The 20,115-nt window shown below is 39.6% G+C and overlaps 2 protein-coding genes across 7 annotated transcripts in view; both read left to right on the plus strand.

Annotated features, from left to right (window-relative positions):
* The first annotated feature begins 180 nt into the window (after positions 1 to 180).
* Positions 181 to 17,485, plus strand: IL18RAP (interleukin 18 receptor accessory protein). Of its 3 annotated transcripts, none has more exons than XM_061377597.1 (11): positions 181 to 551; positions 6,581 to 6,712; positions 7,748 to 8,012; positions 8,116 to 8,290; positions 9,056 to 9,230; positions 11,324 to 11,410; positions 11,669 to 11,789; positions 13,458 to 13,612; positions 14,455 to 14,592; positions 15,966 to 16,136; positions 16,768 to 17,485. In XM_061377597.1, exons 2-11 carry the CDS (start codon positions 6,589 to 6,591, stop codon positions 17,136 to 17,138), a joined length of 1,782 nt encoding a protein of 593 aa, XP_061233581.1. In that variant the 5' UTR covers positions 181 to 551; positions 6,581 to 6,588; the 3' UTR covers positions 17,139 to 17,485. The 3 variants fall into 3 exon arrangements, with proteins under 3 accessions (XP_061233581.1, XP_061233583.1, XP_061233582.1); XM_061377599.1 differs by having other exon boundaries at positions 11,342 to 11,410; XM_061377598.1 differs by lacking the exon at positions 181 to 551 and adding an exon at positions 2,354 to 2,525.
* An 854-nt stretch (positions 17,486 to 18,339) lies between these two features.
* SLC9A4 (solute carrier family 9 member A4) overlaps positions 18,340 to 20,115 on the plus strand; it is a 34,990-nt gene continuing 33,214 nt past the window's right edge. Inside the window, exon 1 of one of the 4 annotated variants that reach the window (XM_061377628.1) lies at positions 18,340 to 19,357. In XM_061377628.1, the coding sequence (XP_061233612.1) occupies positions 19,102 to 19,357 (256 nt within the window). In that variant the 5' untranslated portion in view covers positions 18,340 to 19,101. The remainder of the gene's footprint in view (positions 19,358 to 20,115) is intronic. The other 3 variants (XR_009729116.1, XR_009729117.1, XM_061377627.1) reach the window with 3 other exon arrangements.

Genomic DNA, 20,115 nt, shown 5'->3' on the forward strand with positions numbered 1-20,115 from the left:
GAGACCATCAGGGTTCAGCCCATTCTCCTCATTGTCTTGCACTCAACTAAAGCTGCTTCTGAGGAGGCATTTCTTTGACACTGATACTTAATTCATGCAGCTGTAGTGGAGGGACTTTGTTACCTTCTCAGTGTACTTGAGAACACAGTTGGAGTGCTGGATGTGTGCAAAAGGTACACAGCTAATTTGTGAAGGATGGTCTAGAATTCTATGTGTCACATCCAGATATCAGTAGACTGTATAACCTAATACAAAATGGACAGAGGCTTGTGTTTAGATATTGTTCAGACACCTGCTGTGACAGCAGAATCAACACCACTGACTCAGTGTAGAGATAATCGAAATGGAAAATTTCTTACCCACTGGTGTTAACCATAGCTGGGCAGAGGAGGAGGTGACATGTAAATGTGTCAAGGCAAAAGAGTACCAGAATACTAAAAGATGTAACCTCCCAGCAATATAAGACTACACTACACACACACTGAGATGGTGCATTCCCCCTCCCTGTTCCTTGGGTGGCAAAATGCTTGAGTGAAAGTGAGATGGACAAGGTAAGACTGAATGTCCACAGGGGTGGGGAGGCACAATTTCCTGGAACTATAGCATCAAATATCAAATATGATATCTGTGTGTGAGTAGAGAAGGAGGAGAGAGAAAGGAAGCAGAGATGGTACTCTGGAACCATCCTTTACCCTTTCCTTTATAGACTTGCTCTAGCAGCAAAGGATAAACATGAACCCAGGAAGTGAGGCTGCTTTTTAGCATATACATGACTTTTGCAAAAGGGGAAAGGGTGAATTGGAGCAGAGGCTCAGCCAAATATTTGGTACTATTTGGTAAGATTTTCATGCAGTTGAAGTAACCAGCATGACATACCACTCAGTCTTTTGGCAGCATGGTTTTCAAAACTTTATGTGACGGGTGTTTCTGTTGTATTTCTAAAATCTGCTCTTAAAGTTGGACTGCTATACTTCTTTTTTTGAATGCAATAAGCCCATTACTTTGACAGTACAACAGTGGGGACTTACAATTAATGAGTAGACACATTTTGTTCCTTAAAATTTGTCTTTGGGAAAGAGCCATCTTTTCTGTCTGATAGTCTGAGCAGTGGCTTAAAGGCAGAATAGTTTGACTTTATCTGCGTTGCACTTTCTAATTCCTTCAAGGGAAGAGGAAAATACAGTGCTTCTTTTTCTAGGCAGAAAGGACACCTTCAAAAAGCTGAACTCTATAGTGAAATGTACAGATATACATTGGAGCCTTTTGTAATTCATAAACCAGATATATATTTGGTACTGGGGCAAAACACAAAGTATTTTAGGAGACAGACACCAAGTTTAATCATTAGTGGGCTTTGTTCTGGAAAAGGCAGAGAGCTAAGTACACTTTGGAAGCTGAGAATACAAATCATGTATCTCCAAATGCTCAGAACCCAACAGAATCAAGCATTAGTACTGGCCATTGCATAAAAGAATATGTACATAAGAAGAGGCAAGATTGAAATCTCCTGTTCTAGAGCAAAAAACCCATAGTTTAGGTTCTTATGGAAATAGACCCAATGTGCAGTAAGGAGAGAGAACTTCACACAAAAAGGAAGAAGTCCTACTGCTCCTTAAATGACTGGTGCAAACTGCTGAACCTGTATATTTTACAACCTATTTTTGTTGTATTTTGTTGTTGTATTGTTACTACAATATTTTTCAACCCCTATTGAAATAGGGAGAACTGGGTTCTGAGTTGATGACAAAGTGCTCTCAGATGCTTTTATGTAGTTTGAGTCACTGTACAGCCTGTCTTTTTTAGGGGAGTCACATCCATACAGGAAGCCTGCAAGAGGGGGTTGCACTGTGTGGGACAGTATATGCTCAATGCCCTGCTGCTTAGTGGGGCCAAGGGGGCAAGATACAAATAACCCACATCGATCAGGACTTCTCTTTCTGCCAAAGCTGTGGCTGAGGTAACCAACAAGGCTTAACTGGGAGGGCACAGATAGAAAGCAATAGTGTGGCACAGCCTCCTTATAATGCCAACTTTCAGTGGGTGTGGAAAGTAGCTGAGAGGCTCGGAGTAAGGAGAACTAGGCTCTTACAGTGGATATTACTCAGTATTGAACAGAATTGTGGTTCTTTTGTAGATATCAGATATTACACTTTTTTTTTGTTTGTTTGTTTTTAACCACCTAGTAACAGCATTCAGGCAAAAAAAAAAAAATAAACCCCAAAACACTTTTACCCTTCGTCCTCTTAAACGGAACAAATTAAAAAGTCCAATGCATTTCTTCACACAATGTAAATATAAGATTTTTAGAACCCAAAAGGCTTAGATTTTTTAACTAAGGGCAAAGTATTTTCCCTCGTTCTTTTTACAAGAAAGTCATCAGGAAATTTCGAACCTAACAGAACTAAACTGAGAAAGGAAGGGATGATGACAGTGAGGTAAAGGAAATTCCTGTAAAGGAAACAGACTCAACACAGTGAACAGCTAGAACTAACCACATTTCTTACCATATAGTGTAGGATGTGCAGGTAAGATTTTCAGATAATATTTTTATTTTAATTAAAGCTTTTATCTTCGGATTTTACCCTACCCCATCTACTTCGTAGGTGAGTTGATTTATTACCTTTGAATGTGCATTTTAAAGTAAATCAGTTTTAGTTGCTTGGTCAGACAAAAGGGTAAGGTCTAGTAAGTAGCTTCAGTAGGGCTAGGGTAATTTTTTTTCTTTATAGGTATGGTAAAGCTTTCTTCTGTGTGATTATTACTAATCTTACTCCTAGATTCAGATTACGTTTGGTTTTCTACTGTGGTAATTCCAATACAAGACACAGGAGTTGATAGCTCTGACGCTGAATGAAGTGATTTTCATCAGAACGGGAGTAGTAGATTGTAAGACTGTGGCATGCCACTCTTTACTAGGCTTCAGAGATATCATGAAACTTGGTGCAGCTCTCAAGAAGTTGATCTTGATTTCTTGTGCTTATATTTTATGTAAGTACACACAGAATGCTATGACATAGAGATTAATTGTTTTTTTGTGAGAGTCTGCTAAGAGTTTGAAGATATGCAAAATAATACAGTTTTTATTCTTCTCCTGTACTTTTTTTTCACCACAGGAAGTTGTGTTAAGGCCACATTAGTTTCCTTTGCATATGCGTTTCCAAATAAATGGCATCCTAATTCCCTACACTAAGGATACAGTAGTAAGGGTGGGTACATGACAGGAGAAGGTGGAGAGACTGTTGGTAATATGTTTCCCAGAGTAGAGTGCTTTCTTTTTCTTGCAGATACTAACCGAGATAAAATGAGTCACCGATTATATTGAGTTACTGGTTCATCTTCAGACCCTGTGTAGTGCACTGGATGGTCAGTTAAAGATTATCCTGCTTCAAGTACCGCACCTTTGGTAATTGCTGTCTGCTTCTGCTATGAATATGTCTTCTTGTCAAAACATATTTGCAAGACAACACTTCTTAATTTCATGCACTACTGTACTTCTTCAGCACTATAAAAATTCAAAGGTTACAGGGTTCTATAATAAAAGTGTCATCAGCAAGAAAATATTGGCAGTGGTACATTTTCCCATGGCTAGCAGAAGAACATTGAAAGTTATACAGATTGCTAACCAAACCTGTAACATTCATTAGCTAACCATCCCTTTTACACTTCTTCCACATTTGTGTTGACCTGTTGAGCTTGAAGAGAATATTGTTAGCATGGCAATAAACTGAAGAGCAGACAGATTATACATCACTGGCATTATCAAATGCATTGTGAATGGTCACTTGTTTTGCTACAGGTAGCCTGTGTGTCCCCAGACAAATGGGCAGCTGGGAAGTAAACGCTTCCACTGCCTATGTTGTGCCATATCAGGCACCTCTCAGGTAGCTTCTGATGGCTTAACAGGTTAAATGAATCACCAGAAAGGATTGCAGCTGTTATAGGAAAGGGCCTGGATCATTTGTCTGGGATCAAGGCAGTGGAAAGGACAAAGAAATAAATGAGACCTTCCACTTTTGACAATACTGACTGCCTGCATCAGCTCACTTGCAGCACTGAATTACACACAAGGCCCTTGGCTCCTGCTTGCTACCAACACCAGTATGTCTGTCCTGGTTTTGTCTGGGGTGGAGTTATTTTTTTTTCCTACTAGCTGGTATGCTCATGTGTTTTGGATTTAGTGGGAGAACGATGTTTTAGTTGTTGCTGTGTAGCACTTACCCTGATCAAGGACTTTTTGGTGTCCCATACTCTGCCAGTGACGAGGGGCAATAGAAGCTGGGAGGGAACAAAGACAGGACACCTGACCCAAACTAGCCAAAGGGGTATTCCATACCACAAAATGCCATACTCAGTGTATAAACTCTGGGAAGTTGATCAGGAGCCACAGGTTGCTGTTTGGGGATGAGCTGGACATCAGTCAGCGGGTGGGAAACAGTTGTATTGTGCATCAGTTGTCTTTATAGGGTTTTGTTTCTCTCTCTCTTTTTCCTATTATTATTATTTTTATAATTACAGCATTTTACTTTATTTCAATTATTAAACTGTTCTACCTCAAGCCACAGGTCTTACCTTCTTCTGATTCTGCTCCCCATCCCACTGGGGAAGGGAAGTGTAAGGCAGCAGCTGAGTGGTACTTATGTTGATGATTGGGTTTAGACCATGACAGTGTCTTTGCCACGTGGGCTGTTGGGTCATATAACTCATCCTTTGTTTTATACAGTATTAATGGGGTAGAGATGAAGCCCTGAGAGAGGTCTTTATAGTTGTCATAAACTCAGATTCAAGAGTAAGGTTCCATTGATCCTTTTACAGTGGATAAATCCTAAAGTTTAGGAGGGCCTCTGCCCAGTGCTGCTGGGAAACTGTCTCTTTGTTCAGACACATGTATTGGTCAGGAGTTTCAGGCTGATTTAGAAAGATGAATGGGGTGATGACAGTTGGCGGCAGCCAATCTGTTACAAACCACCAGGATGCACTAAGACAAGTGAGTTAACCTACTCTATGTGAACTCTGAGTGTAAAAATAGATCATTCCGTTCACTTGCAAGGAATAAAGATGTGCTGAAGAGAATGATGACTAAAGTGCTCCTCTCTGCATAGAACAGCTGCGTGAAAAAGCACAGAGTGAGAGATCTTTTCACGTCTTTTGCTACGTCTATGTGCGCTGGATGCTCTCTTGCTGCCTGCCTGTATGAGTGGTGTCTAATTTGCATGAGGTGACAACAGTCAAGGGACTAGCCTTTGCCCGACCTTTCTTTTTTTCCTCTGGGCTGACTCAGTGCCTCTTTGGCAGATGTGCAAGTGCAGAGTCCCTCTGTGGCCAAACATGCAAAGGAAAAAGCTCCTTGAGGTCTCAGTTGCATAACATTAACATTAGCAAAGCACATGGCCTTTACTCCTGAATCAGGCACTCCAGACATGTCAATCACAGGCACTGGGTATGTTCTTACTAAATATGCAAATTAAGCCATAGCTGTTGAATATGCATGATTGACAGCCTGCCTTCCCTCTAGCCCTGTGGTCAAGAAGGCTGTGGTACACAGATGAAACCTCCTAGTAGGAAAGACAAAACACTTAATGCAATAGTGTTTGGGGTTTCATCTTGTATAGGGTGCTGTAATGTAGGGGTCTGGGCGCAGCTGAGTGATTTCGGGTCCTGCTCCCACATCCCCTGGGTGTCCCTGGTCTCAGCTCAGAGATAGTATGCCACTGAGCTGATAGCTTATAGTGGTGTGGATGTTACCTTGTTGAGCAGGTCTCTGCTAGGGTCATTCAGGCAGTGCAACACAGGACTCATTGTGCAGAAGGGAGGTCTGATGCTGCACATACAGGTAAGTCATGGAGGAGGAGGGTTTTTTTAGGTTCCTCTGCAGACCCTAATGGACATCTTATGGTATATCCATTTTAGCTGGTAATAAAGCCTAATAGGAGCATGTCTCTTGGGTGAATGAGTTAGGACCAAAGACCTGGTGTCTATACAGTACATGCTTTTAGGGTTTTCCTTCTGCATAGCTCTGCTCCAGTCTCATGGACTCAATGCCAGCTGTAGCTGCAGAGTATCTTTAGATTTGATAATCCCAAAGGAATCCAGTTTACATATTCTGAGCCTGTTGGCCTTCAGGATAAAACATATCTCCATGGATTTTAGTGCCAGTTATGTCTTTCTCTGTCTATTGCTGATAGTTGTCATTAGCTAAAGACATATTTTGTTATTTGGTATCTTATCTATCATCTTAGAGGACAGGTTCCTCTTCTAACAGCAACATCTCCTGCAAGACCTGCATTTCCATTCCAGATGTGGAGCTCTGCATTGCCATAAGCTTGGAAATCCCTCTGTAAGCAATTCTATGCAAGATAGATATATTTAAAAAGGATGCTCATATTCTTGAATATCATCTATCCTGCATTTGTGTGAAATAGTATGAATAGGAAGAGTGCTGCAAACCCCATTTCAAAAGGCACAATATCTAGAAAATACTGTCTGTATGTTTTATAGAGCTACATAATAAGATATGTAACTGCCTATCTATGTTACTGGAGTATTACTTGGAAAAGAAAAAATTTGTCTTTCTCTTTTACAGAAAGCAACATGATTCTTACAGAAAATATCTCAGAATATCAACCAGAATTGGTGAAGAAAATCATGCTCACTTTGTGCTGGATCCTAGCATTGTTTGTCAATGGGGCAGAAGTTAGAGAGATTAACTTTTTAGGTAAGAGGCTTCTTTGGTGAGTTTTGGGGTTTGTGGCACTTTCTAACAGCTGAGAAAAGTTGATCTGCATTTTGACATGCCTTCATGACTTTTCCCTGTACCTGTTTATACTCATGTAAGACAAACAGCTGTTTCTAGCCTTTCTGTAAAGTTTTTAAGTGTTGGTAATACAATTTACTGTAAATAGGATTAAAAAATGAAAAGAAAATGGCAAACGTAAAGGAAAATTTCTGAGAACCGAATGGAGCAAATGAATTGCTTCTCTAACTCCTCGAAGTCTCCAGCAGCTGGTCCAAGCCCACACAATGTATTTGAAGGAGCTTGATTCAATTCAGTTCACAGAGAGAAACCAAAACAGAGAGTCTCCCAGGTGGGCAGGTGAGGAACTGAAGATTTCATGCTGTCACTTTTGCTGAAGTGAAATCCTACCATATTCTCAAGGGTTACCACAGCTTGACAGGCTGGAGGGGTTACACAGCAAAGTCAGTCAGCCTTCAGAGAATTTGGGTATGTGACCACAGCTTTCAGCATCCAAAAATCTGTTTAATTTTAGTGACAGTAGCTGAAACATACGAGGGGAAAGATTTGAAATCAGCATGACAATAATGATAGTCAACCTTACCCAAAAGAGGGAGTATGGTTCTCAGGCTCTGCTTCTTCAGGCTTATGTTAGTCCCTTCTCCATTAAGATGAGGAGGGCTAGAGAAGCTGCATCTGCTTTCCTACAGAGTTGAGGCTTAACAGATTGGCACCCATGTGAAAATCTTCGATTTGCTAAAAATCTTAAGCTATTTTTACATTAGGCTTTTAAAAAAGGCTTAATAAACCTTTGGAAACCTTTGGATGAACTTTTGAAATCACTGTCAAATTTCATGTTTAAGGAAATCAATTCTCTATTAGTCCAGCATCTGGTCACATAAAATTATTTAACAAAAAGGAAAGTCGTATTTTTGTAGTATTCCTAATTATATTTTTAAAACATGATGACTGTGTGATCTTTCAGGTGGTATTGATGTATTATTGTCCTGTTTTCAGGATGTTCCCATGTCGATCCTCAAATATGGTATCGTGCAATTAGTGGTGAGGAATTTGTTTTACAATGTGCTTTACCAGATAGAGATGCTACCCACATTTATAACAACTCACTTCCAAAACAACATAAGGTGAAATGGTTCTGGCAAAAAGACAAAGAGCCACTGAAGATTATCAAGGAAAGCTCTAATCCTGCTCTCCAAGGGGATGTACTTTGGTTTAAACCTGTAAGAGACAGCGATTCTGGAGTGTTCATCTGTATAATATGGTATGTAATGGAACAAAAGGCTTTTATATCTATACAAGAATAATTGTTTTCTTTTGCTTTATTTTGTGTATTAAATGTTTAACTTTTTTCCTGCATCACTCAGGGAAAAAATCCCATGTCTCAAAATTGTTTTGGAGGTTCATACAAAAAAGGTGGCAAAATGTTCAGGTTATGACACAAGCATGCTCTATCTTCTTGCTGGCAATGGGAATTCAATAACTTGTCCTGGAACAAAATGCTACAGCCATATAAAAAAGCCAGATGTAAAATGGTACAAGGTAAGAGTTACTGTCTTGAGCATTCAAAAAAGTTCAGTGGTTTAGTTAATGCTCATGTGCCATAGGTTTCTGAATTCTTGTTTGGCAGACAACGCAGCCTGAAAAGTTAAACCCCAAAGTAGAATCTTGAATTGTTATATATCAAGTTGGCATGTAAGAGTTTTGATGAAATTTGCCACACCCAGAATATCATTCCACGAAAGAGAAGCCTAGAAATGCTTTCTCTCCAGTGGATTTTTTTCAGGAATTTGATTAATGGAAAATTCTTAGTGGTCTTAGAGAATATGAATACACTGAGTTGAAAAATAGGAGTGCTTTTCAAAAATTAGTGAGTTTTGATCTTTTGAATAGAACAGTGTTGTCAATCTCAGATAATCCAAATCCATGAACATAAAAATATTTTCAAAAGAATTTATTTATAAAGAAAAAAAATCCATCAAAAAGGTGATTTTTTTGTTGTTCTTTAGTAATAGTTTAATTTAGATTAGGTTCATGATTTCACATTTTTCTCAAGAATCACAAATCTAAAATAATTTTTAAATGATAATCACATATTATAGACCAGAAATTTTTTTAGTATCACTGACAAATGTCCTCAGATTCCTAATAAATCTTTTTTTAGTGATTCAATGTAATGAGTTTGGCTTAGATTTACTGCCATGGTAACACTATCCAAATATCCTAAAATATAATTTAATAACAGCAACAACAACAACAAAAGACTTCTAATTCCTTGATATTATTTTTTTCTTCTTTTTTTTTTAGGATGGTCATCAGATAAAGCATAGGAAAACCAGAAAAAGCCTAAAGCTTAAGCATAATGAAATCTACTTGAATCCAACCTATGACAAAGATGCTGGAATATATGTGTGTGATTATGTTCTATATGACAACACTACCAAGTGGACAGTGAGAACAACAGTTACAGTAGAAGTCATCAGTGAGTAATAGAATAACTCAGAATAGAATACCTTAAGTAAATTCTGTTTTCTCTATTCTTTCCTACCCTATTAATGTCTTTTGTTCAGGCTCTTGTTCTGAAAATCCATAACCTGAATTTGCTACATGATCATTAAAATCCTCTTCCAGGCATTCTGAGGACATCTTGACTAGAACCTTCAGTTATAGAACCATAGAATGGTTTGGGTTGGAAAAGACCTTATGATCATCTAGTTCCAACCCCCTGACATGAGCAGGGGAACCTTCCACTAGACCACGTTGCTCAAAGCCCCATCCAACCTGGCCTATAACACTGCCAGGGATGGGGCATTCACAACTTCCCTGAGTAGCCTGTTCTAGTGCCTCACCACTCTCACAGTAAAGAATTTCCTCCTTATATCCAATCTAAATCTCCTCTGTTTAAGTTTGAACCCATTACCCTGTGTTCTATTACTACAGTCCCTGATGGAGAGTCCCTCTCAGGCATCCTTGTAAGCTGTTCAGTAACAACATATAGCATAAAATGCCATGGTTTTCAAGATCTAATTCCCCCTTGGATTTCTTGTAGTTCCTAACAGTGGAGACCAAGTCTACAAAAGGATTTAGATCTCTTTGATCTGGGAGTAGAATTCATGAAACTCCAGCTGGTGCCAATGAGTGTTAATCCAGAACGCTATGGCACTTTGATATGGCATGACTTTATATTCTCCTACAAATCATGGTAACCTCTTCCATAATATTTACTGTCCTCTCCTACCCTTCAGGTGAAGTGCAGGTATTACCTGAGAGCTGTTGGATAATGTCAACAAGGGAGCATGCTTGAAACTCAGGATCACAAAAGAGAGAGACTGTTTATATTGCCAGAAGAGAGATGTGGTTACTCTTTACTCCAGATGCCTGTGGTTGAGTGGTGGTTGAGACTTATTTCAATCACAGGTCCTAGAGGAAAGTACAGCTACTTTCTATAGTACAGCTACTTTCTATATCCTGAGCTGGATGAGCCCAGTACAGCTGTTTTTGTATAACAGTGTGGGACCCATTCTCAGCATCCTTGTTGAAAGTGTGTTACTGCAGAAGGGAGAACAAGATTTAGGGAGCAAAAAAAAGGTGTCAGGGGAGGCAACCTGGTTCTATGGTCTAGTGAGGACATCACTCCTCTGAAATTCCATGGTCTAGGGGAGTACGGCACTCCCCTGAAATAGCTGTTCCCTTTTTTGCAGATGTTTCATGCATTTGGTACCAAGAAGTCATGGGAAAAATATATACTCCCCACCAGAACAGGGTCTGGAAACCACACCTCACCATCTTTTGAGACATCTGTGTTCTGAGTTACAATGCTCTTTCACTCCTTTCTCTGGCTATATTCCTGAAATGTTTTCCAATTCGTTATGAAATAGATCTGCTTTTATTCTGATCACACTAAGCCTGAGCTAAGCACTGTGCTTCTCAGTTCTTTTCCCTCACTTCACAGCACAGCCAGAAAAACATTTGAAAGGAGTCAAATGCACACATAATTGACCTGAATCTTGCATATATTTCTCTTCTGTGGCTTGGTTTAAAAGAAAACCCGAAGTGTTATGTGGCACCATTTCCTGCAGGATGGGACTTTCCTAGAATATCAGAGCTGTGGGTTTTAGCACCTTCAGGTTGTTTTTCCGGAGGCTGGGTAGCTGCTTAGTAGCTTGTATGAACTGTGGGTGCCATTATCTGTGCCCTTTGACAGCCCTTGTTATGAAAAGAAAAAAAAAAAGAAAAGGTTATTTTAATGCCAGTATCTGTGCTGTGTGTGTGCTTAATTGAATGGGGATTGGCATGAAACTCCTTCAGGGGATTTTGCAAGGGGAGCCCCTAGTTTCTAAGTTCTAAATAGCCTTAAATGCAAGCTACAATGTCTCAGAGTAACTGAGATAGCAGGTCTTTAAGTAGGTATATAAGGTTTGTGGTCAAAACTCCCTTATCTGGGCGGTTTCAACAACTGTAGATCACCCTTTTGGATTTTGGTGTCTGAATTCCACCTAACTTTTCAAAAAGAAAATTCTGTAAGATATTTTCTCTGCTCTTCTGCGCTGATGATAGTATTGTAGTTATTAACAGTACTCCTGTTAATTGCAGCAAAAAACACTATCCATCCACCCAATTTCTTGTATCCCAATGGTGTGATGATCCTCGAAGCAGAGCTTGGTGAGTTTTGATTCCTTATCTGAAAGTGAAAGAAAATGTTTAAATGAGATATTAATAGATAATAAAGATCTTGATAAAGCAAAACAGCTTTGCCTTCTAGAAGTATGAGAATTTTATACAAAATGTGTTTTTTTTGCTTGGTATGTATCTTTGTGGATTTTAAAGGAAGAATCATATGTTATATAGATCCCAGGCTTTTTAAGAGAAAGATATTCTGGTAACCTACATGCATGATTTTCCTGCTTTAATTTGTTCCAGGAAAGCCACTTGAATTGGAATGCCGTGTACAGTTTGGGTTTGAAAGAGCTTCTCTGATGAGGGTAACATGGAAAAGAAACAGCAGAGAAAATACAAATGAGAAATTGAATCAGGAAACACGGTAGGAAAAAACCCCGGTAGTCTGATTACTACTAAAGTCAGCAGCTATAAAAATCCTTCTACAACTTTACTGAATACGTTTTACTGAAAGAAACTCAGAAGGCTCTGTTCTTCAATTTATTAATGTGTATGTAAATGAGCATGTGACAGGCACATGCACTTCACTTACAAAAGCACATAATGATGACCATAAAGTGAAGAACTCAAACTTTTTGCACAATTTTAACCCTTCTTCCTAAAGCTTTACCTTGCGAAGAGCTTCAGTGTTGAGTGGTGCTTGGTTACCTGTGTCTGTATCAGCTCTTTTCAACTGTTCCCTCTGTTGTACCTTGCCAGCAACTCACGTGTTCTGCCTTTTGAAGCTGCCTCTGAATGGGGAATCAATCAGATCAGTAAAACAGTACTGTGGACATTGAAAGGAGTTTGGGTGCCTCAGACATTGGGGTTAGGCAGTCTGAGGACTGAATCTCAGGGCACCAAATTTCAGGATTCTCCCCTGACAAGAATTAACCAGACCCTGTAGAAAAGCCACATGCAGGGGAAAGATTTTCTGTGGCCTGGGGACAACCCATATAGTCACTTTTGCAGTGTCCAACTTGGGCAAGAAACAGTGAAGACAACACCAGCAAGTGTGTCTCTCACTACACAGTCCTGAGTCATCTTCATGGGGAAAATTTTCTGTACACCATGAGAAGCTAAAGCCCTGCTGCCATTGTTAAAATTCGTTTATTAATAGGAGTCATATGAGAAAAAAGAAATTATGATATTACACACACACATGCACATATTCATAGTCATGTGGCAGATTAGAAATTTAATTTTTCTAATTTTTGAACATTTAACTTTGTAATGCTCTTCTTACCAGGTTTTTAGCTTTTTTGCATAAAATTTCTGTTCATTTTTTAAAAACCCCAATGACTAGAATATTCCCAACAGACTTTTGGTACAGGTTGAATTCTTGTCCATGCTCATGTACCTTGCGTTAGCAGAAGTAGGGAAATGGTAGACTGTCATTTTGCAGTGTCAAGATGTGAGGTGCCTTCAGGACCACCAGAGATGACTGTACTTGTGGCTTTCAAAGAGAAATGCTGAGACACAGAAACCCTGGGTTCTAGAGTTCTTGAAGACACACATCTGTTCCGTACAACCCTCACTCAGCCCCAAAGGGATTTCTTTGATACCTCTTCATTTCCCATACTTCTCTTCCTTATACTTTATTCTGTTTGCCTGTCTTGTTCTTGGGCTTTTTACCACAGTGCAAGAGGCTTTGCTGCTCAGTCTTTTTGCCCATCTAATTCTCTCTTGTGGTTCCTTTTGAAGTTTCATTTCCCTCCATTTCTACCCTGAGAATTTGTTTTACATCTTAGAAGACCACTACTCATACAGAAGTCAAATGGGGCTATATATTTAAAAAAAGGCAAGGGCTTAAGAATTTTGTTGAGTTAATGAATTAAGAATAAACCCTTCAGTCTGCATGCTATTGATGTTATTAGTATTTTCTTACAATGTAAAAAACAAATGGAACTTCCAAACCAGAATATCACATCATTGTTAAAAGTTCAAGATGAGTGTTAGGAAGTTGCAAACTCCTCTTTGTGTTTAGGACATTTGAAGATGGTGTACGTGAGCAGCAAAGGTATCATGCAAATACATATTTTTCTCTCTTTAGTGTTTATCCAGAAGGTTTAAAGGGGCACACGCTTCTTCATGTTGCAAAACTGAAAGAAGTTACTGAAAGTGACTTCGAAAGCAACTTCACGTGCTTTGCTGAGAATTCAGTGGGGAATGCCACAGCTATGATCCAGCTGAAAAGAAAGCAGAGAGGTAAAACTATCAATGGATGACTCTTTGCCCTTGAAGACACATTTTGATTTGCTGCTACAAATTCATTTTGCATTAACACTTTAGCCAGCTGCAGAAATTTCTTGAAGCTGGATAAGAGAAGTTTGATTTGCCAGATGTCTAGAAAGGCACATTATGACAACTTAGAAAGACAGGGCTATATGGGGACTTATTGCAGGAAAGTGGGCCAAGTGCAAGCTGAAGAGTGACTGGAAGAAGAGGAGAGTAGCATTTCTCAACATTAATAGTCAGTCTACTAAACCAAATCAGAGCATCTGCTGAAAGCAATACTATTCCTTGATTTTCATAGGATATTTCTTGTTTGTTTTCCCAGTCCTTAGCATGCATGTTTCTGAGAAGTTACCATAACTGGTATGAATGTGGAAGCCTTTCAAGCAAAGACCGAAACTAGAATTAGTGTTAAACCATTGAAACATAATTCACAATGGAGATTCATCTTTGGAGTGGCACAGGAAGTCTCCAGCAGGGCACTGTGTGTGCTCTGATGTGACGACTCCAACTCAAGTGATGACTACTTTCAGCCTTGCTGAGTGTACCACAGACCATTTTCTATGCGCTTTCTATCACAGATTACCTTTTAATACCATCAAGGAGAGTGTATTTAAAAAAGTTCCCTGATGGTAGACTGGAACTCTGTTAAAGTTTGCAGCTAAATAGCTTCCTGACTTCTCTAAGGTCTGCCAGTGGCGTAAGAAAGAAGATTGTGAGGTGGTTTGCCCCCATTTTTGAACTGAATTTTTCATCTAGAGTGTCAATATTATTTTGGAAAGCCTGAGTTATGATAGACCCTTTTCTTTCTACAGTATTTCTCTTACATGTCCTGTGCAGTGCCATTTCTATTCTATTTGCATTACTTTTGTGCACTGCTGTTATTTACCAGCACTGGATTGAAATAGTGCTGATGTACCGAAGTTATCTGGTCCACAATGAAGCTACGGGAGGTAAGAAACATTGCATAATATTAATTTTATTCATACTTTCTACTGCCTTTTTCCGTGTGGGTTTATCCGGTGGGAATTAACTGTTTAATTAAATTCTCTTACTGAAGCTGCTCTCTTTGAGTCAATACAATACAAATGCTGCTAAAGCTAGCAAGATGACCAGTGGATTTAGATGGAAACAAAGCCAGGCAGTGGGGAGGAAGTATCTAACACCAACTGAAATGTCACAGTTAGCCTTTTACAAGATCTCTTATTTAACCAGGTTAGCATAGGTAGTTGAATTTTGGCAGTCCCTTTTCAGGGGATAATTGAGCATCCCCAACATTTGAACCTCATTCTCCAAAAGTGTTCAACTGAACCTGTGGATAAGAATCAAATATCGTTGCAGAACTAAGTGAAGAACTCCAAAGCCTATTGTATTTTTCACTTGAAGACTATAATTTCTTGGAACAATAAAGAAGAAAAATAAGATGATACAGGGCATCGACTGAGAAGTGTACATTTGGGAAATATTTATATTTCCTTTCTAAAAATTATGTTGACCATCTTGACATTTACATTAGTGATCAGCTTCTGATATTTCAAATCTTCACAGTAGCATCACTCCATCATCTCAGCTAAAATGGTCTCCAACATAGTACGCAGTATGAAAATGCATCAGAAATGACTGGACTGCTTTAAAGAACTTAACATATAATTTTCTTACATGAGTTGAAAGAAATCTGGAACATGTAACTAAGGAAATTTTTCTAAAAATGCTTGAATCTTGACGCAGATTGAGATAGAGGTGTCTTGGCCTGCTTTTGTGTTTGCATGTGCATATGTGCATTATACGTGAGTGTGAAATAACTGGATCTAGTTATCTATAAACACATACATAATGAGAGACAATTAACTGCCCTTTTTGAAAGTATTTTTGTGAGCCCTAAGGCAGCTGGCAAAAGTGATTTGGGAAATCACTGAAAATTTCCCCTCTATTCGGTAACAAATTGATTTAAGAACCTCTGGAAAGTCCCCTTAGAGATCACCCCATATGTCAGTAGGACAAAGAAAGACCTGCCAAGATTTGTGCATTGAAGTTGAAGACACAGCTGGGTTCCATTGTGGTGGCTTCTGTCCTTCTCCCTGACTCTCATGTACCACATGCACACAGTACCATTCACAATGTGGGTGCATGGAGTGTACAGACCAATTGTGACCACCCAGTTAGGAGATTAGCCATAAGATGTGTTCTCAGCTGTTGGATTATGTCCTACTTATATGTATAAATGGATTATGTCCTACTAAATGTATATATGGAAACTGAACATTAAGAAAGAAGCTGAATACTTCAGACAGATTTGCTAATGTATAGTGTTATTTATTTATTTTAGATGGCAAAGAATTTGATGCATTTGTGTCCTATGCAAAACTGGACTCTTCTGAAAGTGACTCAACTCTAATTAGTGAAGAGAAGTTTGCCCTGGAGCTTCTTCCAGATATGCTGGAAAATAAATATGGATACAAGTTATGCATTCTTGAAAGAGATATTCTTCCAGGAGGAGGTAAGGTCCCTGTGGATGGTAAAAAATCTTCAGTTCTTTATAAAATTGTTTTTCACGTTCCATAAAATATTATGCGCCAGATCAGCAAATGGTATATTTTGGTACAGGAATTTCTGCTCAAATCTCGTGTTGTTTTGATCTTTATGTCTGGCCCCTGTGCCTCAGGCATACATATGTTTAAGTGTGATCTCTGGGAGCTATTAGGCTGAGATGAAGCTTCTCATCTAAGAATTTCTTTGCAAGCAGACTCCATTCACTGAAAAGAAGACCACAAATATTTCAGTAATTACTTCCTGAGCTACTTTAGTCAGTAATTAGAAAGCCCTCAGTACCTGTCCCCGGGGAGGCAAAGACAAGTCCAAGTGCCCCTTGAGATGTTTAAGTAGCAACAAAGTGGGTTTACATGTCAGCTCTGTCCTCTACCTCCTGAGCAGCAAATTCAGTTCTCCAGGTTGCATAAGAACAACAGCAGCACCCTCTGATAGAAAAGACATGTATAGGGGTTATGTGATCTCTTAGCATCCCTATTTTTGGTTTCTTTATTTCTGGGTTTTAGCTGTCTATAAAGGAACTGATAAGGTATGAAGTCCATTATAGAATGCAGCAATGATTGTTGCCATTTCTTCTCCAGTATACACAGATGAAGTTGTTACAGCTATTAAACAAAGTAGACGAGTAATAATTATTTTGAGCCCAGCCTACATCAGTGGGCCGAGCATCTTTGAACTGCAGGCAGCGGTGAACTGTGCCTTGGAAGACAAAAAGATCAAACTGGTATTAATAAAGTTCCAGGCTTTCCAAGAGCCAGAGACTTTGCATCCGGTAGTGAAGAAAGCTCTTCGGATATTACCAGTCATTACCTGGAAGTCTTCTGTTTCTGCTGTTCCAAATAAGTTCTGGAAGTATATGCGTTACCACATGCCAGTGAAAACTACTGAGACATTGGAAAATTGGAGCTTAAAGGACTTTTGCCTAAGGTTATTCAGCCTGGTATATCGATAGCAGAAATTTCACAGGGGGGTAGTGGAAGCAGGCTCAGGAACGGTGACGTGACTGTTAAAGGGCCTTTTCTACACTGGCTGACCACTGTGGATTGTAGCTACTGTCAGCAATAGCTCACTCCAAAACAGTGAGGACTGCAGTGTGACAATACTGCAGCTCCACAGTAAAACTAAGTGGCACTGCACACAATTGTAAATGTGAACTGTCTTTCATAAATTATTTCTGTATTATTTTTATTGTATTTATTATATTTTGCTGTGATGTTGAGACATACATGTGAATGCTTTGTTATTTGCACTGTATTTCCTCTGGAATATTTTTATACTCATTTTCTAGAAAAATATTAAAAAGGGAACTCCAGAGAAAGCTTGAAGTTTAATTTTCCTATGCAGTCCAGTGGGACAAATCCAAGATCTTTAAACGATTTAAATCTTTAAACCTCTTCCTGTGGGAGCACCAAGAAAGTGCCATGGGAGACTGCTACAACCGGGTATGCCAAACGAGTTGAGAAAAGAAGGAGCACTGTATCAGGTCTGATCCCAGGCATCTCCACCATTCCTGCAATGAGAGGAAGCATTCCTACTAGTTGTGAAACCTTTCATACTTGCAGACATCTGCATATTGCTGATCCTGTCTGGTGCTGGTCATTCACGAGTCCCATTGAATCTCTTGGTATTATTGGTGCGTTGCAGTTGTAAATCAAAGTCCTCGTTGTCACAGCTGGTAGACTTCCAGGGACTTTGAAGTCTTTCTTTTCTAGTCCTCTGGCTGCTAACTCTCCAGGGTTCATATCACTTACTTTCAAGGCATCTTGGTGTCTGTAGCTAAGTCAAATGCAGTGGTTAGCGTTAAGAAAATCTCAGCAGGATAGGCACTGATTCGGTGTTCTGCTGACTTCATTTGGCCTTCAAGTTGAAAAATCATTGTTTTATAATGCTAATTGAATAGTTCACCTGCCAGATTTCTTGTTGGAAAGGGACTTCAAGAACTGCTGTTAACAGAACCAGTATACTGAAAAAAAACCACCCCAACTCTTCTGCAAGCAGCTTTTAATCAACACTACTATGTTCATACACTTTGTTAACCTAATGCTGAGCATGGTAATTTTTGTGGAGGAGAGAAGAGGCTGACCTTTTAAAGGAATATTCTGTACGGGTGAATGTCGAGTTCAGGGAGGATAAAGTAATTTTCCAGTAAATGCCTTGCTGGCATGAGTAAAACAAATGCCAAATACAAAACAACTCAAGATAGAGTTTTAGGCATGTGATGTAATTCAGACCTCGTTCTTTCTTTGTTGTTATGTGCTAAATTACTTTCATGAATTTAAGGGAGAGAGCACGTTTCTAAACAAGAAGGCAATTTGCGTGGTCCTCCACCAGATGTCCCTACCGTAAGCCCTGCAGAGCACATTTATTTACACGCCAAGCAGTTCTCTTCCCAGCTGAGAAAGGACCAGTGAGCAGTGCCAAGTGTGGTGGTATCTGAGGTGCCAGTTGCACTGGGGAGACAGACAGGGAGTGAGGGCAGAAGAGGAAGGAATGGAGTAGGCTCTCCTGCATGCAGAGGGTGCCACCATCTCACCCACCTGATCCTATTCACTTGAGCTGTATTTGCTACCTGATTTTTTTTTGACAGTGGGAAAAAGAAATCAGAATGGCTGGATAAATAACATAGTTAGAAAGGGCTTTTATTCCTTAACAGGGTGATGCTGTTGCTGAGGTTTATCTAGGTTGAAGGAACCTGCAGAACCGGTATCTTTATAGAAACTCTGGTCCGTCTGTAATACAAGGAACAGGACAGGCACATTAGGGCTTTTAAAACGACATCTAAAAGGCAAATGAAGCAGCCCTGAGGAAGAAGCAGCTGTGGATATGAACAGCGTGAAGCAACAGGAGTGAGTGTTGCATACCTTCATGCACCCACTCTATGCTGTATCTGTAATAAAACTGTCACAGAGGCAGACATGGGCTCTGCCACACTTGCACGTGCAAAGCTTTTGAACTGGTTGCTCTTGCTGTTGAGTCTGGTATGCTGTTCTGCTGCGGCTTATGTGGATGAGCCCAACCCGAGCAACAGTTTCTTGCCTCACTATGAACCTGATCAGGCTGTTGGCTCTTCACAAGATACAAGGCTACATGTTTTCACAGTGGACTATGGCTATGTGCAAATTCCCTATGAAGTTACTCTTTGGATCCTCCTTGCCTCTCTTGCAAAAATAGGTAAGTAGAAAATGGGATCTTGGGTCATCCTACCTCAGCAAGAAGTTAAAAACATACCACGTAACCAAGTATCTTCCATGCACTTTGTAGCTCGTATTGTTTTTACAGCTTCTGTCCTCAAAAGAACAGGTGTGTTCATTACCATGGCAATGATAGAATTCTAGCTCTGAATGCTTCCAGATTACTTAGGTAAACATACGACCTCTAACCCTCCTGTCTCCTGGGTTGTCTATGTCAGTGAGCAGCAATGGAGCTGCCCTACACAGTGCTGTCCATCCCTTTTTCTAGTTTTTAAATGTCACAAGTTCCAGAATCTACACCATGCCACGGCTGTAGAAATCAGTAACACCAGCTGAGGCTTCAAGTGAATTGAATTTGGGGGAGAAAACTGGGGAGAATTCTTCCATTGTGTAAATAATAGGAAACTTTTCCCTTTGAGTCTTTGTTTTGCATGTTTGCTATTTATAGTTGCTCAGAAAGTAACATTGGAGGAGAGAGACTGAGAGTCTGAGTGTAGGTCATTAGAAATGTAGGGTAAGTGCCTTTTTAGTATATACCAATACATCTAGCTTCTATTAGAACTCCCCGTAGGTATCTGAATGAAGAAAGACAACTCATGGGGAGATAGGAACTGCGATGAACATAGTAAAAAATGGCTCACCATGTGTCATACATGTTTGCATGACTGGGTTCAAATTATTTGGACCATTCAGAATTAATGCAGCAACATCAAACAAATGAAGAAGATAGTACTAAGG

Source organism: Neopsephotus bourkii, unplaced genomic scaffold (genome assembly GCF_033783945.1).
Source record: "Neopsephotus bourkii isolate Nb327-2 ecotype Australia unplaced genomic scaffold, CSIRO-AGI_Nbou_v1 NB_1760, whole genome shotgun sequence".
NCBI classification, from domain to species: Eukaryota; Metazoa; Chordata; class Aves; order Psittaciformes; family Psittacidae; genus Neopsephotus; species Neopsephotus bourkii.